General features: G+C 38.0%; 1 protein-coding gene across 11 annotated transcripts in view; it reads right to left on the bottom strand.

Moving 5' to 3' along the window:
* Positions 1 to 25,132, bottom strand: part of LOC137657922 (guanine nucleotide exchange factor DBS-like) — a 664,479-nt gene that overhangs the window by 59,861 nt on the left and 579,486 nt on the right. For all 11 annotated transcript variants that reach the window (XM_068392587.1, XM_068392595.1, XM_068392589.1 and 8 more), the window contains 4 exons: positions 13,236 to 13,361; positions 5,800 to 5,997; positions 5,395 to 5,669; positions 4,884 to 5,136 (listed from right to left, as the gene is read on the bottom strand). In XM_068392587.1, the coding sequence (XP_068248688.1) occupies positions 4,884 to 5,136; positions 5,395 to 5,669; positions 5,800 to 5,997; positions 13,236 to 13,361 (852 nt within the window). The remainder of the gene's footprint in view (positions 1 to 4,883; positions 5,137 to 5,394; positions 5,670 to 5,799; positions 5,998 to 13,235; positions 13,362 to 25,132) is intronic.

Raw genomic sequence — 25,132 nt, forward strand, 5'->3', positions numbered from 1 at the left:
TATAAGTACAGTAGAATTGTCATTGACTTTTATCTTTCTTCGTGGCCAAGTGGGTTAGTCACTGTCTATATAAGCTTGCCGACCAGGGTTCGATTCCCGGCCGGAGCCAAGCTCTTGTCTTTGTGTGATTTCGCCTGGGGCTCTGATCCCGAGGTCGTTAAGAGAATCCAGACATTAATATATCAAAAATATATATGGCATATTTGAATATGAAAAACACGTAAAAATGTGCAAAATTTATCATTAATTGAATGCCAAGTAACAAACTACCAATTAGCTACGATGGTGAAGATGGGTTGATTTCAATTCTAAGTACAAAATACCTGAATTCGACAGGTATAAGTACAGTAGAATTGTCATTGACTTTTATCTTTCTTCGTGGCCAAGTGGGTTAGTCACTGTCTATATAAGCTTGCCGACCAGGGTTCGATTCCCGGCCGGAGCCAAACTCTTGTCTTTGTGTGATTTCGCCTGGGGCTCTGATCCCGAGGTCGTTAAGAGAATTCAGACATTAATATATCAAAAATATATATGGCTTATTTGAATATGAAAAACACGTAAAAATGTGCAAAATTTATCATTAATTGAATGCCAAGTAACAAACTACCAATTAGCTACGATGGTGAAGATGGGTTGATTTCAATTCTAAGTACAAAATACCTGAATTCGACAGGTATAAGTACAGTAGAATTGTCATTGACTTTTATCTTTCTTCGTGGCCAAGTGGGTTAGTCACTGTCTATATAAGCTTGCCGACCAGGGTTCGATTCCCGGCCGGAGCCAAGCTCTTGTCTTTGTGTGATTTCGCCTGGGGCTCTGATCCCGAGGTCGTTAAGAGAATCCAGACATTAATATATCAAAAATATATATGGCTTATTTGAATATATATATATATGTATACATTATATATATATATATATATATATATATATATATATATATATATATATGTATACATTATATATATATATATATATATATATATATATATATATGTATACATTATATATATATATATATATATATATATATATATGTGTGTGTGTGTGTGTATAGATATATATATATATATATATATATATATATATATATATATATATATATATATATATATATATATATATATATATATATGTATATTTATGTATGTATATACAGTACAGTATATTTATATATATTTATATATATATATACCTATAAATAAATACAGTATGCATATATATACATACACGCATATATATATATATATATATATATATATATATATATATATATATATCATCATCGTCATCTCCTACACCTATTGACGCAAAGGGCCTTGGTTAGATTTTGCCAGTCGTCTCTATCTTGAGCTTTTAATTTAATACTTTTCCATTCATTATCTCCCACTTTGCGCTTCATAGTCCTTTAATATATATATATATATATATATATATATACATATATATATATATATATATATATATATATATATACACACATATATATGTACATATACATTTATATATATTTATATATATATATATATATATATATATATATATATATATATATGTATATTTATATATACATATACATCTATTTATATTTATATATACATACATTATATATATATATGTATATATATATATATATATATATATATATATATATATATATATATATTATATATATATATATAGTCCTAAGCCATGTAGACCTTGGTCTTCCAATTCTTCTAGCGCCTTGTGGAGCCTAGTTAAACGTTTGGTTAACCAACCTCTCTTGAGTAGTGCGAAGAGCATCCCCAACCCATCTCCATCTACCCCTCATCATGATCTCTTTCATATATGGTACTCAAGTGATATCTCTTATAGTTTAATTTCTCATCCTGTCCTGCCATTTAACTCCCAATATCCTTCAGAGGGCTTCATTGTCAAATCTACTAAATATTTTGGAGATTGTTTCATTGTCATACCAAGACTCATATCCATAGAGTAACACCGATCTCACTAAACTGATATATAGTCTGATTTTTATATGAAATTTTAGGAGATTTGATTTCCAAATTTTACTCAACCTAGCCATTGTGTGATTTGCTTTTTTCAATCTTTCACTTACCTCTAATTCTAAAGACCCTGTATTGGAGATCATTGTTCCTAAATACTTAAATGATTCTACCTCATTAATCCTTTCTCCTTCCAATATTTCATCTTCCATTGCATACTCCAGTCTCATCATCACTGTCTTTCTTCTATTTATCTCCAGCCCCACCTTGTATGATATTTCATGCATTCTCGTAAGCAAGCATTGCAAATCCTGTGGTGTCTTGCTAACATCTTGAAATCTATTAAGTTTGTAAGATGAGGACTTTCTGTAATAGGAGACAGTGGGCCACTAAACCTAATTACCAAATATAATTGTAATTTGGATAGTTAACTTGAAAATATTGCAAGCAAAAACTAAGGGTATTTTAGTTTTGTTAAGATGATACTAGCCAAAAATGAAGTGACTCCCAGACTACTTACAAGATTATTTTGTAGAATGTGGCATGAAGAGGCAAAACCTGATGAATGGGAGTTCGGAGTGTTGGTGAAAATAGCTAAAAAAGGAGACCTAACTGATTGCAATAATTACAGAGGCATAACACTTACGTCAGTTATGAAAATATATAGTATGCTTATTCTTAAGAGACTGGAGAGAAAGATTGATGAAAAGCTGAGAGATGAACAAGCAGGATTTAGGAAAGGTAGAAGTTGCACTGACCAAATTTTCATTTTGAGACATGTTGTACAGCAATGCGTAGAATATAGAAATCCACTTTTGATGGTATTTGTGGACTGAAAAAGCCTTTGATAGTGTGCACCAGCCAATTTTGTGGAGAGTCCTACGTTATTATGGAATTCCTATTAAATATGTAAATTTTATTAAGTCGGTTCAAGAGCAAAGTTAATGTTAATGGAGTCTTATCAAGTGAGTTTCCAGTGCACAGCTGAGTACTCCAAGGGAATGTGTTGTCACCTATGTTGTTTATCCTTCTCATGGACTTTGTAATGTGTAGAACAATCAGAGATGGCAGAGGATTGGACCAGATTGGTGATAGGAATTTAGAAGACCTAGAGTATGCTGATGATGCTGTCCTTGTCAGCAGAACACCACAGGACTTGCAATGCTTGCTCACCAGAATGCATGAAATATCACACGAGGTTGGGCTGAAGATAAATAGAAGAAAGACAGTGATGAAGAGAATGGAGTATGCAATGGAAGATGAAATATCATTGGAAGGAGAAAGGATTAATGAGGTAGAATCATTTAAGTATTTGGGAACTATGATCTCCAATACAAGGTCTCTAGAATTAGAGTTTAGTGAAAGATTGAAAAAAGCAAATTAGACAAGGGCTAAGTTAAGTAAAATTTTAAAATCAAATCACCTAAAATTTCATATAAAAATCAGACTATATATCAGTTTAGTGAGATCGGTATTACTCCATGGACCTGAGTCTTGGTATGACAATGAAAATCTCCAATAGATTTAGTAGATTTGAGAATAAAACCCTCAGAAGGATATTGGAAGTTAAATGGCAGGTCAGGATTAGAAATGAAACTATAAGAGATTACTCGAGTGCCATATGTGTATGAGATCATGATGAGTGGTAAGTGGAGATGGTTTGTGCATGCTCTTCGCACTCCCCAAGAGAGATAAGTTCACCAAACGTTCAGCTGGGCTCCACAAGGAACTAAAAGAATTGGAAGACCCAGGCCTACATAGCTAAGGACTATAAAGCGCGAAGTAGGAGATGATGAATGGAGAAGTATGAAATTAAAAGCTCGACAGAGACAACTAGCGAAAACTTACCGAGGCCCTTTGCATCAATAGGCGTAGGAGGAGATGAGGGTCATGATAAGATGATATAATGCTTATCTGATTACTAAATATTTTGATGATAATAATATACTTTACAAATACAGAATTTCACTTCTTTGTGGGTTCTTTTTAGGCTACAAGATGAGTGGTCCTTTGCACTAAAATATCATTTTTTTCCACATTCTATAATTCATAGAATGTCCTAGTTTAAATTGATTCATCCTGCTGCCTAAGATCACAATCAGAACAAGTTTCTCATAGTTTACTATATCTGACAGCATTCTGAACAAGTACAGTATTCCTGTGGCAGATTTTTCATGAGGCTAGTACATGCTGTGGCTTAATCAGTGGTATAAATTATTGCCTAATCCTTGTTTTCCTAACTAGCTATGAACTTCACTGGCCCAACACGTAATTGGAAACGTCTCTTACCCTTTTTTTAATCCCCTAAATTCAAATTCTCTAATATCTATCTATCTATGACCTTTTGAGAAATTACTCAATTACGGAAAACTTTCAATAGTCTTCCTCTGTTTTGAGAAAGTGCTCAATTATGATAATTAGTTGCAAATACAACTGCATTTCTTGAAAAATAAAATAGATGCAGGCAAGTGAATAAATTGAGAAAGAAAACAGAAAAAAAATAAAATAGAATACTGGTAAAAAATTAAACTATGAAGGGCTGTAGAACTTAAAAAAAAAAAAAAAAAAGGAAAAACTCTCACATCTAGCATTCACCTATGGACTAAATGGCAATAGGGAAAAATATGTACCGTAATATTGAAGATACAATAATTCTCCAGCTGTAGCAATGCACTGTCTCAAGAGCCCAGGGGCATGTAGCGCTAATTTGCATGAGAGCATTAACACTTGACATCCTGGCAAATTAAATGTTTCTAAGACCAGTTATAAACCATAATACAATTCCAACAAAAAATTTACTACCTACTTGAGATTTTTTCAAATTAAGAAAATGTATTCTTAACTATATGAAATATAAAAAAAATAGCTTTATACTTTGTAAGTCAGTGACATTTACCTCTGTACTTTCAGAAAATGTTTCCTGATCCTCTTCTTCATCAGAAGCTGAATAATCAGATGACCAACTTTCTTCCTCCTCTTCAGGAGCATCTAAAGCTCCCTCAGCTGATCTCATCCCTCGCATAGATCGTCTACTGTTCTCTCTTCCCCCTTCTCCAGTACGGCCCTCAGAACTACTGGAACTGATCGAGCCCCCACTACCACTCATTCCATTGCCAGCCATATCCCAGGAAGCAGTTTGACGCAGAGCCCTACAAATATGGTCATATACTATAAAAGTACACAAAATTAAAATTGGATTTTTTTTAGATTTGACTTCACAGGAGGAGGTTGGTTGATATTTATAACTATCATCCTTTTACTTAGTGGTTTCCCAACTTTTTGTTTGAAAAGGTCTTGAAGTTTACATCTTTACAGTCAATTTTAAAAAACAATTTTCCAGACAAACATGCAGAAAAAAGTACAAAATGTCTATCAGTTAAAGATTTCAAAATACTGTATATACTAACCTATGCTGTGTAGTGGGTGATAGTGGTGGAATTCTTATACCATTAAGACTTGCTCCTTTCTGTATTCTTGAAGAATATTGTTTAATATTTTCTCCTTTCAGGTACTCAAACTGATCAAGTAGCACACGCTTAATTTCCTTGACCCAAGTTTCTTTAACTTCCACTGATGGCGCAAGTATAATATGAACTTCTTGCCGTCCCTGTAGCCAAACTTCAAACTTGCGTATATCACCCTTATGCCCTCTGATGCTTTCAGTTAATCCTACTTGAGACATCTGCCACAAAGGAAAGTGAGGAATCAATCATAATTTAAGGTACATACAGTAATTTAATTTTTATAAATTTCTAATCAAAGTTAATTACCTTAAAAGATATTTAAATAAAAAACTTAATCAAATACATTACCTTAAGAGCATTTTTAAAGTGATATGTGGCACGATCAGTATCCTTGCCAGCACGTTTAGTAAAAAGTAACACCTTTTCGTATAAGAAAATGTGTCGTTGAGCAGGTTTAAGGCGTAGCTCACGAAGACCCTTCTTACTTTCATTCCATACACTGAAGGGACCTTGCATGAGCAATTTGCCAAGGTCTGCTAAATTGCCCTGCAACAGAGAAAAAGGTAATTGATTTATTAAAAATTATCATCACAATGACAACCGAGTAACTAAATTTCTGAGAAAAATAGTTCTTGACCTGAACTTATAAAAATACTGTACTGGAATCAGTTATAATTCTACTAGGGATTACATTAATTTTTTCTTTTTCTCTCCCATAGGTGCTATTTTGGTCAAAGTTATGTTGAAATCAGAAGATTTCATCCACTAGAGTCAGATCCCTTTTTTACATACTGTATACTATGTTGAATTTGCATACTTTATAAGATTCAGTAACTGCTTCTTTCCTTCTAATAGTAAGCTTAGGAATTCAGTCTCCCTTCTGTTCTATCTTCCTTTAACAGGTAGGCTTATCACTTCTTATGTGGTTAAGCTTTACCCTCGTTTCTTTCAAACCTGGTACTGTATGCTATAGAAAGTCGTTTGACAATTTGTCTCAATGGTCGTCGTCCTTGAAAAATAATATTAGAGTTATTACAGTACACGAATGATAATGTTTTGAGTGGCTAAAAGGTGTTTAGAATTTTTGGGGAGGGGTGATGTTTAAGACACTGCAGATAACCTAATGTGTAGGCGTACTATTCATCTAATATAGTGTTTTGAAAGCTTTCTCTGCATAGGACTTGATCAATTATTAATCAATTAAATACATGAATGTGTTCAGTGACAATAGTTCCCTCTCTCAAGCAACCATTAATAGTAGAAATGAATTCATTCTGAAAAATGATTTGTATCCTGCCTGTAAATCTCAAATTTCATCAGGTCAATTTTTCTGCTATTGGTGCATATGTCTTCCCCATTTTTCAAATAGCAAATCTCATTATAATATGTATTCTGCTTGAAAAAAAATTGTGCTGCAAACTTTTTACATGATAAAAGCTGAATCAATTTACCTGATTTTGACTATTTAATTTCCATTCTTGTTAGGCATATCTTTTATGTTCATGTGTTATTGCAATCATCTTACCAGTACAAAATAAAATATAATTCAGATCTTTTATTGCTTGATGCCTTCATACTTGAAAAGACTAACTTGGGGTTTTTCTTGTAAATTTGGGGTTCGAATGCTGTATGGTTCCAAAGGTCTTTCATGTTAAAAGCTAAAACAAGGAACCCAATAAATCTTAAAGGGAGATCCATGGGTTTACGCACTATTGAGCCCGTCACAGCACCTTCAATGCTGAAATTCATCTGACAAAATTATACTTAGACACAATACTACGTGGGCACTCTGTTCGTGCCAAGCCTTCACCTTATTTGTTCTATTGATGTAAAACCAACATCGTTTACAGAGCGTCAATTCTTGCGAGTGTTTGCATCTACTTTCAGGTTAAGTAACAGTTGATCTAGTTCTGATTTAGCTATCCACTTTTCTGAGCCAGTGTGTTAACATAATAGATGTTTATTTTATTAATCAAAAGCGCTTTTAGTGATTTGTTTTATAATTGTTCATGTGGTGTATGACACCGTTCACTGACAGCTTTCATGTTGGCATGGAAGTGTTAGAGATTTTGTCAGCTTTCATGTCGGCATGGAAGTGTTAGAGATTTTGTATCATATCACTCTTTCAATTTCTATGAAATTTTCACCACTGGGGATCTCTCAGATTGTTAAATCAGCAATTTATAAAAATTTGTAGAAGCCTACTTATGAGGCTTTGCAGAGCTGCCAAAGCAAAATGTGAGGTATGTGAGGTAAGGTGCGTGTGTTGGCTACTTGTGATCTGGTGAAAGTAGAAGATTTCCTCTACAGTGACCCACTATGCTATTTCCTTTTCCCCCCAGGATAAAGCCAAGGCTAATTCCTGAGCAGTTAATATTTCACTTGCCGTGAAGTGGATAAAAGGTCTTTAGCCCAACTAAAAAAAGGGAACTTTTAATTATATGACTCTAACCTACAATTAGGAACCAGCTACAGTTCCAAAGGCAATCTGCAAAGATAAAATCACCACACACTTAACTCAAGCCATTCCAGTCTGCAAACAAGTTTCCTTGGGATGACAATGTACAGCAACATCATCCTGCACTGGCAGACCGAAACCTTAAATACTTCTGGATTTTTTCAGAGGAAAAGGAGCACTTGAAAGCAGACTGAGGGAAGCCAGGGTTCTGGTCTGTCTTGCAGAGGTAAATAACCTCAACAATGAACGGCCACATATAGATGGATGTCACCAATATTTTCAAGAACGCTGGATCTTATGTCAGTGGGGACAAAACATTGTCTCAAAAGGTATGGGTTGGTCGTGGATTTCCAAAACTCCACGATACCATTTTTTTCAGGCCAAAGCCCCTGGAACTCAACTCCTTTGTCCACAAAATGCTGGAGAAGGGAGCCATAGAAAAATGCAAGTTTCTAATATTTAAAGGCAGAGTATTCAGTATACTGAAGAAAGCCTCAACTAAGAGAAAAGTGATACTCTACCTATCATGTCTCAACAATCACATTCCAGATGATGACCATTAGATATAGATGGTAATTACAACACAAAGTAGCTTGGAACTACTATACATCTAAAAGATACTTATTGCCAAGTTTCTAAAGCTCCCCATTTTCAACCTTACCTGGTTTTGACTCGGGAGGGGTTTACATAGGCTTAAAGTGATGCCTTTTTACTTCAATAAAGGTACAAGGATATTCACAAAACTGACAAAAACAGTGATCAAATTTCTTTGGATGGAGGGAGTTCAGATGATTTTTCTTGGACAACTGGCAGTTCAGGTGATAGCCTTTGTGAACGACTGGCTTGACTGGGCAGATGAAACTATCATGCCTCATGTACACAAAACTGGTCCTGCAAGTTCTTCATGACGTAGGTTTCTTGATAAATTTAAAAAATCAAGACTAGTTCTAAAAAAATATTCTTGTAAATTAGGTCTTCATTGGAACATGTAAAAAGCCACTCTGAGTGTCCCAAAGGCCTCTCGAAAAAGAATCTTAGGTAGGGTCAATTGCTTTCTTTGAAGTTGTTTCTCCTCAATGCAGGAGCTGGAGCAGGTCTTGGGCCTTCACAGGGTTGCTTCAACAATCAACCCAGTTCTGAAGATCAGGTTGAAAGACCTCGATTGGGTGTGGAGGACACTGGCTCTGCAAAAGAATTCTCAAACCTTTGACCTCACCTAAGGACCTCTCCTTATCAGTCCCATTGTTCACTCCCCCAATATCCATAATTCTTTATACAGACACATCCAAGTTGGGTTGGGGAAGTCATTCAGAGGAGACCTATGTGTTTGGGGAATGGTCCCCTCAGTTTGCACCATTTCACATAAATGTGTTGGAACTGATGGAAGTTTTCCTAACAATAAAGAAGCTAAATCTAAAGAAGGAACTGTCATGTCAATATTTTCATCGACAAACAGATAGTAGTCTGTTGTCTCAGGAGAGGAGAATCTTGCGTAAGAACTCTCAATGCAGCGATTCTCTAAATCATGAAATTCCTTTTGGCAGAAAGATTTATTCCTCTACTCGATCCACCTTTTGGGCTCTCTTTGTGGTAGCGAAGCCCTGACCTGACAGACAACCCTAGACACAGGGTGGACTGTGGATCAGAGCTCCTTGAGATTATCCTGGCCCTCTAAGTAGACCTGCTTGCAATGAAAGAGGATCACAAGCTTCTGTTCTATGTATAACTGAATACAGATTTTCAGGGAATTTCAACTGTTACTTTGATCCTGAACTGAAACATATCGTCCTCATTTCACCTGTTTCCTCCTAGTATGAGTTTGTAGGTTTTGAAAATCCTTCTGAACTTCTCAAGAATAGCAGTGTTTGTGGCTCCACAGTAGCCTTACAGCCCATGGATTTCACTGCTTCAGCATCCTCCTTTCAGACCCAGAACCTTCAAGCTTGGATTTTCTCTCCAGAATATATAAAAAAGAGAATTTTCAGCATATAATGTGATATATCCAGATGGGAGTGTAAGAGGACTTTTACCAGACATTGCAAGCTGGTGTGGAAGGTAAAATGGCCTTCTTTAAGGGTAGGTCTCCATCTTGGATAACCTCAAGCCTTTTTGGCTTCATTTCTGGTCCACCTCTTTGAAGATAGGAACTTAGGCCATCAACAATCTTGTCTTACAAACTTGTATTGACACAATCATTCAAGTGGGCTTTTAACATGGATTTAGACTCAGAAATGTTCCACAATATTACTCAGTCCTTTGGTTTACAATAACCATCTCTAACAACTCTTCATGTGTCCTGGTCTCTATATAAAAATTTATATAGTTTCTCCATTTCTCCAAGAGAGTTACTCCAGAAGGTTATTTTTCCAATAGCATTAGCTAAAGGAGCAAGAGTCCATGAGCACGCAGTATCACATAAAGAACAGGAGTTTTATCACCATAAATCTTGGCCGTCTACTGATTCTGACTCCAGGACTCCTATTTTTGGCCAAAACTGAAAAGCCTCTATAGAAGGTAGTCCATTCCAAAATACCCCGACCAACAAGTCCCTTCTGCAGGGCTAATCTGTATTCCAATGACCTCCCTCAAAAAAGCTGATTCTCTCTCTATTCCTACAACTCATTATGTGAAAAAAACTGCTTCCTTGTTGCCATTTTTTGCTAATATACAATTTCAGGATATCCTAAGCTTTATGAGTGGGTCTGGGCACAGAGCTTATAAAAAACACTACCTGAACAAATCCAAGTGGTCCAACATGCGTTTGCGGTACTCAGTTTGTTCATGACACCTACAAAAGGAAATGAGATATAAGAGGGGGCCTATCAACTGGGGCCCTTGATGGAGTCCATATAATTAGCTATTTCCCAAGGATCTTCTCCTTAAAGATGAGCGCCTGACCTGTTTAGTTTTTCTTCTTACCCATACACAAATTAATTTTATGTTTCCTTTGTTCCATTCTAACCACAAAAAGAAGGGATTTAACAAAGAAAAAACTTACTGGGTGCTGTGTGGTTCCAAAAGACCCTCCCTTCCCCCTTAGACTTTTGTAGGGAAGCAGTATATACGAGTATTCAAAAAGTAAGAGCTGGGCGTAAACTAAGAGCTTACGTCGTATTGTCTCCAGTATTTTAGTAATGGTTTCCGGTGATGATGTATTATCGGTTGTCCAACTAATTTCTGCATTGGAAATGCAGATGTGTTCAATAGAACTTGATCCCGTCTCCCTTATTCACACTAGAGTTCATGCTTTACACATTTATACACTGACCCTGGGATAGAGAAGACATTTTTTTTTTTTTTTAAGTTATATTGAATTCCATAATCTAGCCTTTAACAGGAAAGTCCTTGAGGACCACAGAGGGTCCCCACATCAATAAAAAAGAAAAAAAAATTTTCCTTCATCAGTATAATTCTTTTTTTTTCACCATAATGGATAGATATCTACCGTATATACTCGTGTAATATTCGACTTCGTGTGATGTTCGACCCCCTTATTTTGCCTTCAAAATCATGAATTCGTCATATACCTCATGTAATGTTCGAGTCTTGATTTTGGCAGTAGGCTAGAGGTTATGCCTCAATGGTCTTTTATCTCCAACATAACATAATTACCAACAAAGTAGGGGTTATGCCTAAGTGCGACAAACAAATGTATAAAACAAATCGGAACACTTAATACTAACATTGTATACAATAACAATTGAGTATTCAGCGTACATTTTCTAGCGAACACTTTAGTTGCGAACAGCCGATCCTTATAAAAACTACCGGACATGAAAAAAGTCGATTTTCTGTAGTTCTTTCGTGCTTGGCGGATGGAACAAAGCTAACACTTATGGGAATATTCAAATGGAAAACTTTACCAAAGGAAAAGTTTCCAAATGGAATTATCATTCATGTCCATCCACAAGGGTGGATGGATGAAGCTGGATGCCTTATGTGGGTTAGAATATGGGAGGGTAGACCCGTGGGTTACCGAGGCAAAAATCTCTACTTGTTTGGGATATGTTTCGTTCTCATTTAGTGGAAAAAGTTAGTGAGTGTGTGCGCAAAGCTATAACTGACGTTGCAGTAATTCCTGGTGGATTGACAAGCATACTGCAACCGCTTGATGTTTGCATAAACAAACCATTTAAGGATAAACTACGACATAAATGGAACAATTGGATGATGAACGGAGAAAAAACGTTCACCAAGACTGGGAATATGAGAGCTCCAATTTGTTCTATTGTATGCCAGTGGGTAAAGGAAGCATGGGATGAAATTGACAAGATCATCGTGAAATCATTCAAAAAATGGGGAATTTCATGTGCGATGGATGGAACTGAAGATGACGCCCTTTATGAAGATGATGACGATGATGCAATCTCTAGCGAGACTGAATTCGTTGACCTTGAAGACATGTTTGATAGCTCCTCAGATGATGGCGACAAATTTATGGGATTTTAGAGTAAATTTCCTTTTGTTTCTTATTATTTCTAATTTCTATTTTATTGGGTTTGTTATTAATAACAATTAATGTACCATACCAAATAAAATAAAAGGAGCCTAATTTTTTCATTAACCATATCACGTTATAACATACACAACCAGATTGTTTGCTAGCTTAAAAGTTTGCTCCCTAGCTTCATACCTGCTGGGTTATGGTAAAGTCATTACTCGTAGTGAAAAAAACTATTTATGATGGTTCAGAAAATAAAATCCATGCTAATAATATGTGTGGTGTTAAATGATCATGGTCAGTACTGCATATAAAGACCTAGCCTATGTTTACCTACCGGTAGGCAACCTTATATACGTGTAAGCATAGCCTACGAATACCTACCGGTAGGTAGACTAGCCTAGGGTAATGTTCACGTAGGCCTAGCCTAAGTTTAATACCGGTAGGCCAGAAATTTTTACTTTTTCAAATATATATCTCGTGTAATGTTCAACCCTTACTTTTTTAACTGAAATAATAGGCCTTCAAAATTCGAACATTACACAAGTATATACAGTATTCTTTTTATTACAGTACAACTTTAAATACAATAGTAAAGCATTTTTTTTTTTTATTCAAAAGTTGCAACACCTAATGACAAGTAAATTGTAATCTACGTTATTTTTTTATAATGCTCAAACTTATTCTTGGAATGCAAAACTTATGCTCTTATTTATCAGCCACTACTTCTGCTTGTGAACTTAATAATAAAAAAAAGCTGTAAATGATGAAAAAAATTAACATTATTCTAAAAGTGTTATTTCATTAAATGAATTGAAGATTTTAATATTTAAAACCTGAAAATAAAGGATAAAATACTGTATATTATACAGCACTGATACTCACCGGGAAACCTGTAATGGCAACCTGATGCATGGAATCATTGAGGCACTTGAGGACTGTGAGCATTGTGTCAACTGCCTCCTGCAGTTCCCTGCGGCCCTGGCTTCCTTCTACACATTTCAGCAAGTCCTTTGTACAAATTAAATAAAAATGGAATTTATTGCACTACAATTTTATTTTGTTAGCTATGCTTTAATTAATACAACCACTTGAGATTTTCAAAAACACTAAAGAGTTGATAAAGAATGCATTATTGCAAAATTAAAACCTTCAGCTTAACATGGCATTAGAGCATGAATTAAATAAAAAAGATATTCAAATGCTCATTTATTCCTATGCAAATACTGTACAAGCTTCTGAGTCATTTAATAGGGTTACGTCTAGTTTTGTTTTCTACGGCCAAACAAGCTAAAAGAAATTTGGTAGAATACATCATGTTGCATTGCTGGGTAACTGCTGCACATGACGGATTACGCTTGCATCCAGCATTCCCCACAACACTTGGCCGTGGAGGGAGTCGTACATCCCTGCCGCATTGCCAGCTCTTCACCCATATGGTGCTTTTGCTTGCATCTTTGTCATTGCTCGTCACTTGCGTATTCATTATTTGTCAGTTAGAATGTGTACTTTTGGACGACGTCAAATTCAATGCGTTCTTACCCCAGGCCGTAATGGTCCATATTGTGGAACCTTTATGAGCCTGATTGAAGTGGACTTTCACCTGGTACATCCATCGTGTCGAGAGAAAAGATGTTAGGTGAAATCTTCATGTGATTATTGTAGTCATATTGGGTCTTCCTCCCAATGGGATAGATATCTTTCTCATCGGAAGAAGTGTGCCAAGAGAGATCACTCTCCTCCTTCTCCTGCGGTAAGCAAGAAACAAAAGGTAATTTCGGCAATGACCGTTTTCTCTCCACCAAGTTCTGCGTGTGAGAAGCCCTCCAAGGTTTCTGTCACGGCGGATTATAACCATAATTTTATTAACATGTTATCTCCTACTGTTAATGTGCAGCATGAGATTGATCATGTTCTCATCGCGGATCCCTTGGCTAAGGCAGCTACGCTCCCTCAGCCAGATCTGCTTGATGCTTCCATTTCAGATTATCTTGTTAAGCCTAGATCCCCCTCAATCCCACGGTACGCTGAGTGGGATTTATATCTTTCACACTATGCAGATAAGATGTTCACCCCAATAGAAGTATCTCCCATTAGAACATTGAAAGCATCTCCTCGTTCCCAAAAGGACCTCAGAGTTGAGCCTGTCATTCCCCTTCGTTCCAAGGCAGCCTTATTGGAGGATCCTGATTGCGTGTCTCCAACTACTGTAGTATTAACAAGAAAGGCTTACCTCGTACACCTAAGGGTCCTCAGCAGAAAATTTCTCTAAAGAACGCTCTGAATAAGTCGAGAGACTTGTCATCTCTTTATAGTATTATGAGGGTGGTAGGATTGCTTTGGCTGTGCCCCCCCCCCCCTCCAAGGTTGGCAGTACTGTACCTTCATGCTCCAGGCAGGCTTCACCTTCCAAGCTTACTAAAGCTTGGAAGTTTATTGTAACTTTTCCTGCCATTCCAAGAAATGCTTCTAAAAATAGTCAGGCTGAATGTTCTGATTCATAGATTTGAACATGCCAACGTATCCAGACACGATGACAGCACTTTACACGGCGCCTTCTCTGTGCAATCAATGATACTTGACACAATGCTATGTGCACACTCTGTTCGTGCCAAGCTTTCATCTTTTTAGTTCCAACTAGGCAGGCTCACAGGTCCAAGCAAGTTTTTACCCCTAAGCGTCGTTATGAATGCGCCTCCATCTTGATGGGTGAGTGTATTCCTCCGCATCATGATTGTGCTAAGAATGTAACCATACATTCATCTAATGATAGAGGATGTAATTAGACTTATCCTCATAAATCCAGTTTCACCGGAGTTCTATAAACTCTTGTCCAGGAACTAATGAGATAGAACTTCACCCTAAGCAAATAAGTACCATGTGTCTTATGGTAGAAATAACCCCATTAATTATCCAGATAGACCCTGTTCTTACACTCGGTCTGGCGATCAGGATTATCAGGATAAGCGCTCTTCATTCAGGATGCTATTCTCTTTTAGAAAATTCTTTACAGGTACAGGAAGTGGATAAGCGAGGCAGAAAATTTCCCCCTTCTCGAGGGTCACTCCTACATTGGATAAAGACGAACGTTTTGGCAGACAACGCAGATATGGCCCTCGCCGTATACGTTTGAAAGGACAGCATTTTGAGAACCCTCTTTCACCTCATAAAACAAGTTCCGAGAGAGACTACTCCCATGTTTCACGATATAGAAACACTCCTATAATGGGAGTGAACCAGACTCCTCCCATTCCTTCTACGCCACCTCTTCCTATTATTACTCAGGGGACAGGAAGGACGGAGGAAGCGTAAAGAGCTCTGTTAAGACAGAAATTTCTCACTGGGACTACAATAATCACTATTGATGACTTCCCATAAAATCTCTTGGCGCATGCGAGTACAAGCTCAGAAGTCTCTCATTTTATTAAGATCATGAGCCTAATCTGACACTTGAGAGGTTTGGATGAGCTTTTCTTCGCGCAGACTGCTAATAGACGGTGCAGTATCGATGATACCTTCCCACAGTCTCAGAACCCCTGACTTAGATTTGACATGGCCTTTTCCAACCAGTTGATGGACACACTTGATTTCTTGAACTCACAAGTTACCGCGTCTGAAAACTCGTTAAAAGAGAGTACAGTACTGTAGATTGTTGAAACTTCACCTCTGCCATGCCAAAGACGCTTTTTTGTTAACTCTAGTGCTTTTTAGAGCCGTCTTCCCACTGATCCAGATGTGGCCAATTTGGTACTTACACTTCCAGCGGAAAGACTACCAAACTTACCAGCCAAGATTTCAGGTCCTGAACTGGAAAATATGGAGGTAGCTGCCATGGTACCCATTCAGACCTGCTCGTGGATACATGACTGGTCTGGGGCACTTTCTCGCTTTGCAGTTTCAAGGAACCTCATGGATGAGACCGTACGGGACCAGTTTAAGGAACTCTAAAGCCATAAAGTTCCTCCTCAACCAGAATATTTTCCTGTAGGGAAATTGTGTTCTGAGGAGTTGCAACATTGTCTTAGTGAAATACTTAGACAACTGTCCCCTAGAGACGGTAAAGTTCTTAGGAACTCGGCCCTTATAATTCTCCTTCTCTCTTTCCATCCTTAGACGTAATTAAGAGAAATCAAGAAGTTAGAGACTGGGACAGAGCTCAATAGTCAGCAAAGCAGCAGCACCTAGAGTGCCCACTCCTCAGGAACAGGCAAAAAACTTGCCTTTCAGGTCACTGCCCCCCAACAAAGATGCCTTCTCTCTCCTACATCCAGACAACAGCCTGGGAAGCAGAATCCTAGACCTAACTGTGGTTCAATGATGATTGTAGACATGCTTATTTGGAGGAACAGGAGGCGTATCATCTTTGGAAGGGTAACAGATCAGATTTTACCTGGAATAACTATACTCAGCTTAGAGCTTTTGCTCAGAGAGTTTATGCTTCAACTGAAAAGAAACACAATGCAACCATAAAAGAAACCCTTTCTAGTACAGCCCGGGAACATATGTAAATCTGTTTTTGGTAGCTCAAGTCCAACTGCTTACCGCCCAATTTCCAAAACTCCCATATCTAAAGTTTTTGAACGCCTTCTGGCAAAATGTCTTAATAGGTTTGCTGAAGGTAATCATCTGTTCCCTAGATTGCAATTTGGTTTTTGTAAAAGCCTTAGAGCATGTGATGCCCTTCTTACAATCTCCAATGCTGTACAGAAATCCATTGATTGTAGCCAGGAAGTTTGCATGATTGGCCTTGATTTTAGTGCTGCCTTTGACTGTGTTAATCATCAGGCCCTTGTTTTCAAACTCAAACAGTTGGGAGTGGGTGGGTCATTTCTTAGAATTATTATTAAATTTTTAAGTAATGGATCTCAAAGAGTTATTGATGATGGGCACCATAGTGAATATAGGAATGTGATATCTGGTGTTTCACAGGGTAGTGTTCTTGGCCCATTACTTCTTCTACTATACACACATGACATGTGGTTTGGTCTAGAAAACAAGCTTGTTGCATATGAAGATGATGCTATTCTCTTTGCATCAATTCCATCTCCTGAATGTAGATCTGGGGCTGCTGAATCCCTTAATAGAGATCCAGCTAAAATTACTGCATGGTGCAAATTATGAGGTATGAAGTTGAATCTTAACATAACTCAAAATATGATTGTAAGTAGGTCAAGGACCGTGGCACCTGAACATCCGGATCTCACCACTGATAATGTTTCTTTAACTTTGAATGACTCTTAAAATTTTAGGTTGATTCTCGACAGCAAACTTACTTTTGAGAAACACATTAAGTCTGTGTCTTCTTCAATTGCACAAAAAATTGGATTATTGAGAAAGTCTTTTAAGATTTTCGGTGATCAATCTATTCTGAAGAAGTGTTTTAATTCTTTCATTCTACCTTGTTTTGAGTATTGTTCTCCTGTCTGGTCTTCAGCTACTGATTCTCATCTTAATTTGTTGGGCAGAAACTTGCAGTCTATTAAATTTCTTATTTCTGATCTAGATATTATCATTTGGCATCGTCGTTCAATTAGTTCATTATGCATGTTGCATAAGATTTTTCACAATTCTGACTATCCTTTACATTCAGATCTTCCTGGACAGTTCCATCCTGTTCAAAATATTAGGCATGCAGTTAATTCTTATAGTCAGGCCTTCTCCATCATGAGGCTCAATACTACACAGTATTCTAGAGGTTTTATTCCAACTGTGACCAAGTTGTGGAATAATCTTCCTAATTGGGTAGTTGAAACAGTAGAACTTCATAAGTTCAAACTTGCAGCAGATGTTTTTATGTTGAACAGGCTGTCATAAATCTTTTTATAGTTTATATATGACATATCTGTTGTGATGTTGTTACCGTTTTTAAAATAATTTATTGTCAATTTTTTTCTCATCTTTTATATATTTCCTTATTTCCTTTCCTCACTGGGCTATTTTTTCCTGTTGGAACCTTTGGGCTTATAGCATCTTGCTTTCCATATGTCTTTTTATAGTTTATATATGACATATCTATTTTGATGTTGTTACTGTTTTTAAAATAATTTGTTAATTTTTTTCGTTTATTTATTTTCTTATTTCCTTTCCTCACTGGGCTTATAGCATCTTAGCTAGTAGAAATAATAATAATAATAATAATAATAATAATAATAATAACTTTCATCAGAAAGGGCATCCCTCCGATTGAAGAGGACTTGGTGGCAGAAGTTCATGCTAGGGAAGGCTTGTCCCCAAGTTTACCACCAGTGGGGGGCGGGGGGGATGCCTACAACCCACTTGGCAAAGGTGGCAGGACTTAGAGGCCGACCCTTGGACGGTAGAAGTCCTCCATTTAGGGTATCAGATCCCCTTCATAGACTGTCCACCTCCTCTAACCAGGAATTAGATCCAACCATATTATATGAAGGGATCATCAGAAGACTTATTCCTAGCAGAGGAAGTCTCCAAGTTGCTAGACAAAGAAGCAATAGAGGTCTTCAACAGCTCTCCAGGCTTCCTCAGCAATATATTCCTGGTAGAGAGGATGACGGGAGGTTGGAGACCCATCACAGACCTCTCCCTCTTGAACCTCTCTATTTTTCAGATATGGTTCAAAATGAAGACTATCCTTCATTCTCCAGGCCATCAGGAAGAACGATTACCTTCTGATCACAGACCTGAAAGATGCTTATTATAAGGTCCCCATCCATCCTGCGTCGATTAAGTACTTAAGGTTTCCCTTTCGAGATGAGCTGTTCCGGTTCAGGGTCCTGTGTTTTGCCTGTCTACAGCCCCCCAGGACTTCACCAAAGTCTTTTTCCTTGTCTCAATCTGGGCTCATGCCATGGGCATTAGGCCCATGAGATACTTAGACGACTGGCTTCTCTTGGCTGAGTCCCGAGCTCTCCTGCTAAAACTCAGATACCTACTACTGGATCTGTGCAAGTACAGTAGTAAGGGAACCACCTGAACCTCCAGAAGTCCAGCCTAGTCCCCAACCAGTCCATGAGGTATCTGGGCATGGACATAGACTTGGTGCAAGCCAAGGCCTTCCTTGCTGCAGACAAAGTGGCAAGGTTCAGGAATTTGGCAGAAACTTTCCTGAAAAGGAATCTCTTACCTGCCCTGATGTGGCATAAGTTGTTAGGTGACCTTTCCTCGTTAGAGAAACTCATTTCCCTGCGGAGATTGCATCTGCGTTCGGTGGAGTGGGTTCTGAAGACCCAGGGGTCACAAGCCTCAGACCATTCTGCAACAATGTTCCAGTACCCTAAGAGTTGATATTGTACCTCCGGTGGTGGCTGAATGGAGAGAAACTGCTAGCGGGAACACCCCCTCAGGATCCTCCCACACTTCATGCTGTTCACAGATGCATCTTGCCAGGGATGGGGCACTCATCTGGGAAAGGATAAGATCTCAGGCCTATGGTCAGTAGAAGACTAGAGCTTCCACATAATCTTTCTGGAAATTAAAGCGACGCAACTAGCGTTATTCCACTTCCCGAAGACTCTGTCAGGTCACTCGGTGGTATTGATGAGTGACAACTCCACGGTTGTGAACTACATATCCAAACAAGGAGGGATATTCTCTCTCCTACTATGCAACTTAGCAGTAGATATTCTCATGTGGACACAGGACCAGGCAATTTCTCACTTGGCGAGGTTTATCCCCTGGAAGAGAAATGCTATTGCAGACAGTCTGTTCAGAATGGTCTTTGCTTCTTTTAGTGGCAAAGAAACTTCTGAATTTGTCTGGTTCCCTATCTCAGGATATGTTTGCTACCCACCTGAATCACAAAATCCCAGTGTATTGCTCTCCAGTCCCAGACCAAGCTGCAGCAATGAAAAATGCATTTCAACACCTATGGGGCGGTCTAGACTTCTACACCTTCCCACCGTTCTGTCTGATACGTCAAAACACTGAACAGAATCAAACATCCAAGGGAGTCAGAGTAACGTTAGTGGCCCCTAGGTTGCAGAGAGGTATTCAGACCTGCTGGAACTTTTCATGGAAATATCAAGAGAACTTCCAGAATGACCAAATCTGTTACGCCAACCTCATATAAGAAAATTCCATGAAGTAGTACATTACCTATCCCTTCACGGTTGGAGACTATCCAGTGTCTCCTCTTAAAGAAAAGCTTTTCAAAACAAACTGCAAAGCAGCATTGCAGATACCTCTGAAAGTCTTCTACAGCTTCTGTGATTGGTGTCTGGAGAATGTGTCTCCACTGAACGTCACTATTCCCCTGATTGCAGAATTTTTACTGTTCCTAAGGAATAAGAAGGCCCTCTCAGTCACTGCAGTGAAAGGCTACCACTCTGCCTTGAGCCAAGTATTCAAACGGAGAGGAATGGACCTCTCAGGTTCTTGGAAACTCTCAGCCTTGAAGAGGAGTTTCGAGCAATCTTGCCCTCCTCGAGAACTAAAACCCCACTCTTGGGATGTGACTAAGGTTCTACAGGCCTTGAAGAAGACCCTGTGCGAACCTATGCATAAACCCTTAGACAAAGATCTTACTCTTAAAGTGTCTTTCTACCTCCTTGCCTTGGCTTCAGCCAAGAGTGAGTTTATTGCATGGTATATCTCGCCTTATGTCACATTCCAGAGGGTGGAGAGGACTATCTTAGTCTTTTGTTCCTGAATTTGTGGCCAAAACACAAAATCCAGTTGATAATGATATAAGATTTGACTCTCGCGATCTTGTCTCTCAAAGAGGTAGCCGATGACCCAGACGACATGTTACTAGGTCCTGTAAAAGTAGTACTTGAATATCTAAAGAGGGTGCAATACCTTAGGCCCAGAATCTCCAATTTGTTTATGAGCACTAGCCGTCCCAAATAGAAAGTTTCCAGAAACATCATTTCTTTTTGGTTGAGGGAATTATTAGGAGAGCCTGTAAGTCCTCATGGAAGAGTCTCCAAGCCCCCCCCCCCCCCCCCTTTGATCTCTTGCTATTACCGTAGTAACCGTATCCTGAGGATAAAGGGTAGACCTCCCACCCCATGGAGACTTCCACTCACGTAAGGAAGATATATACCAGTTTCTTTTTGACTGTCTGACTGTAGAAAACAAAACCAGAAGTAACTCCATAAAATGACTTTTGTTTTTTGTTATCATCATCATCATCATCATCTCCTCCTACTCCTATTGACGCAAAGGGCCTCGGTTAGATTTCGCCAGTCATCTCTAATTTGAGCTTTTAATTCAATGCTTCTCCACTCATCATCTCCTACTTCACGGTTCATAGTCTTCAGTCATGTAGGCCTTGATCTTCCAGCTCTTCTAGTGCCTTGTGGAGCCCAGCTGAATGTTTGGTCAACTTATCTCTCTTCGGGAGTACGAAGAGCATGCCCAAACCATCTCCATCTACCCCTCATGATCTCATCCACATATGGCACTCGAGTAATCTCTCTTATAGTTTCATTTCTAATCCTGTCCTACCATTTAATTCCCAATATCCTTCTGAGGGCTTTGTTCTCAAATCTACTAAATCTACTAGAGATTGTTTCATTGTCATTCCATGACTCATGTCCATAGAGTAACACCTCCTCCTCTTCTTCTTTGTCTGCATCTTTTCCCACTTCTATGTGGGGTTGGTGTTTCTGGCCAGCTTTCTCCATCTAGCATTAATTTTATTCTGATAATATTCACAGTCCATATTTGTTTTGGCAAATTTTTCATGGCCGGAGGCCTTTCTTGCCGCCAACCTTCCCCATTTACCCGGGCTTGGGACCGGCACCAAGTTGAGGCTGGCTTGCCCCCCTCACTAAACTGATATATAGTCTGATTTTTATATGTAATTTCAGGCGATTTGAATTCCAAATTTAACTTAACCTAGCCATTGTCTGATTTGCTTTTTTCAATCTTTCAATAAACTCTAATCCTAAAGATCCTGTATTGGAGATCATAGTTCCTAAATATTTAAATGATTACCTCATTAATCCCTTCTCCTTCCAATGATATTTCATCTTCCATTGCATACTCCATTCTCATCATCTCTGTCTTTCTTCTATTTATTTTCAGCCCAACCTCATGTGATATTTCATACATTCAGGTTTGTATAGCTAGGAAAAATACAAATTATACCAATTTTGTAGTTTTCGTGGCCGAACAGCCTCCATGGTCCCACTTACGAGGTATACGACCTCAAATCCATACATCCAACTCCACGGGAGTGTTATGGTCATGATTGTGAGGCTAGTCACTTACCTGAGAGGTTATTACAAAGGCAAACACAAGCCAGGTGATCAGAGTGTTTGACTAAAGGTGACCTTGGATAATTTGGAGTGTTTAACTGGATCAACCCTAAATCATTAGGTGTAGCTAGGGGCATTTCTTTCTTTAATAACCTTAGCCATTTAAATTATTTTGGGTTTACTGGATGGTTATCTTTAGCAAATTTCTTTACTCAAAAGAAAATTAATACATTGGTGATAGTAGAATTTGTAAACAGGAAAAGGTGGTAGTAGAAATTAGTATTTATCCTTACAAATCTCTAGTACACAAAACTACAATTATTCCTGGTCTACCAAGGGGATTCAAGTTTTGAATAATTTTGTTTATAATCATTATTATCTTTATTCAATGAGATTTGGTTTTGATAAAATAAAGTTAGAAATAACATGATTCTTCAGAAAATTCAATTTTAACATCTCTGTACTTGACTTCTTTACCTATCTGCTACTTTTACTGTATTATGATTTCTTGCAAGGCCACCTTTTATGTGCGATAAATTTTTACATATATTTCAAATTGAATGGTAAGAGTAAAGTACAGTATGGAAAGAGCAAAGTACAGTATGGTAAGAGCAGGGTACAGCATAGTTTAATTTCAAAATAAGAACTTTATGTATGTGAGATGTCTGTTAAACGTGATATCAAAAATTAAAAAAATGTTCAAAGTAATTTGTATTTTTCCTAGCTATACAAACCCGTGTTATTTATATAGTTACACTCTATTGCGGTTTTGCTAAGACCAAAATTAAGGAAATCCTGTGGGTCTGGAAACATTCTATGGTTGCCTTCTGTTCCCACTTGTGATGGATAAAAACGTAGGAACTTGCGACTCAATAATCACTTTAGTCTTGGTTAAAACTGGGGGGTTGAATGAGGAAATATAGATAATGTACTGTGAATGACTCAGGTTTATATAGCTAAGAAAAATACAAATTACTTTGGAAAATTTGCAGTTTGTTTCTACGCGAATACAAACCATGGTCATTAATATGGGAGTCTTCCTTAGGTGGGAGGAAGCCACTATGTGATGATGTTATGGCGTATGTCTGACCTTTGACCCTAACTATAAAATAATAACTATCATGGCCAGCTCATATGAGAAATAAGGTTATGTTGTCAGTCTCAAAAGTACATGGAAAGTGATATAGCCACAACTCGAAAAGTTTTAGATTTGTATAAGAATATCTTAATTTTTAAAATACTGTATCTCGCACATACGTAATGTCACTGGTATTCTTACCATTATAAGTGACCATCAACCTAGGTAATCCCAAGAAAGGTATGTTCTGAAGAGAGGAAGGAAGGCACTTTCATTCTACTCTCATACCATATTTATGCTGAAAATAATTAATGACGTGACATCATGTTAAGTGTACTGCCAGGGCATAGGTTTGAATTATCCAGTGAGCGGCTACCACTGGACATAAGGAGAATCTGTCCAGAGATCTGTGGGTACAATCTTTCAAGTACTGTAATTGGCTGTGAAGGTGGTCTATCTTTTCAAGACCCCGAGACTAAGCTATTGTGCCAGTGAGTGGTGTTTGCAGAATGCTAAGGTGGTTGTAATATCACGAATGTCACGAGCCTTGGAAGGAGCCTAGTCGACGCTTCTCCCAAAGATTTGTAAGCTCTCAAAATGGTCTCTCGTAACAGGAAAGATTGGTGTTCCTGCTTACCCGTTTCTTGTTTTGATCTTTACACGTATGTACAAACAAGTTAGGGACGAGAGGACGGAAAGGTGAAATATTCTTTGGATTAACATGGACTGCCTTTACAAGACAAAGTGACAGACTGTCCCAATCATCAGTTACTGTATCTCCTAGATAGCTGAAATCATAAAGGAGTCAAATCGGTTATCAGTCAGTGATGGATTTGGGTCTTAGCTATGAATTCTGACACAAAAGAAAAGAACAGAACTATCTTCTCCTTGGAATGTGACAAAGTGAGACAGGACATGTAGTTTGCTTACTCTCTTTGATGATGCTAGAGCTAAGATGAACAGTTTTCAATGTTAGGGCTCTGCCTGATACATTGCAAAAAGGTTCATAAGGTGCTAACTTAAGGGATCTTAGAACCTTTAATACACTCCAGAATGGGAGTTTGAGTTTCCGAGGTGGGCAAGACTGCTCAAAGCTTTTGATTCAAGCTAAGTTCCCACGGGAAGTAAAGGTCTATCCCCTTCAGTCTGAAGACTTGGCTTAAGGCTGAGCAATAGCCTTTTACCGCTGTGAGGAAGTTTCTCCATCTGTAGAAAACCTAAAAAGTCTGCAATCAGTGGCATAGAGGCCTTGAGTAGATAGAGTAATATTCCTTCTATAACACCAATAACAGAAAAGTGATGACTTTGCCTGATAGACCGCTGCGAAGGAGTTGCAGAGGTATCCTAAATATTGCTCGGCAGTCGGTCTCGAAATGCATTTTTTTTTTCTGGAGGTGCAGTGGGCTGCTTCGTCAAACTTTCTTTAAGCGAGGTTGACGTAGAAGGTTTGGCCGATCTGGAAGTTCTCTTGGAACTTCTATGAGAAGATCTAGAAGATCGGTGTACCACTCCTCTTGCAGCCACCT

Source organism: Palaemon carinicauda, chromosome 18 (genome assembly GCF_036898095.1).
Source record: "Palaemon carinicauda isolate YSFRI2023 chromosome 18, ASM3689809v2, whole genome shotgun sequence".
Lineage (NCBI taxonomy): Eukaryota > Metazoa > Arthropoda > Malacostraca > Decapoda > Palaemonidae > Palaemon > Palaemon carinicauda.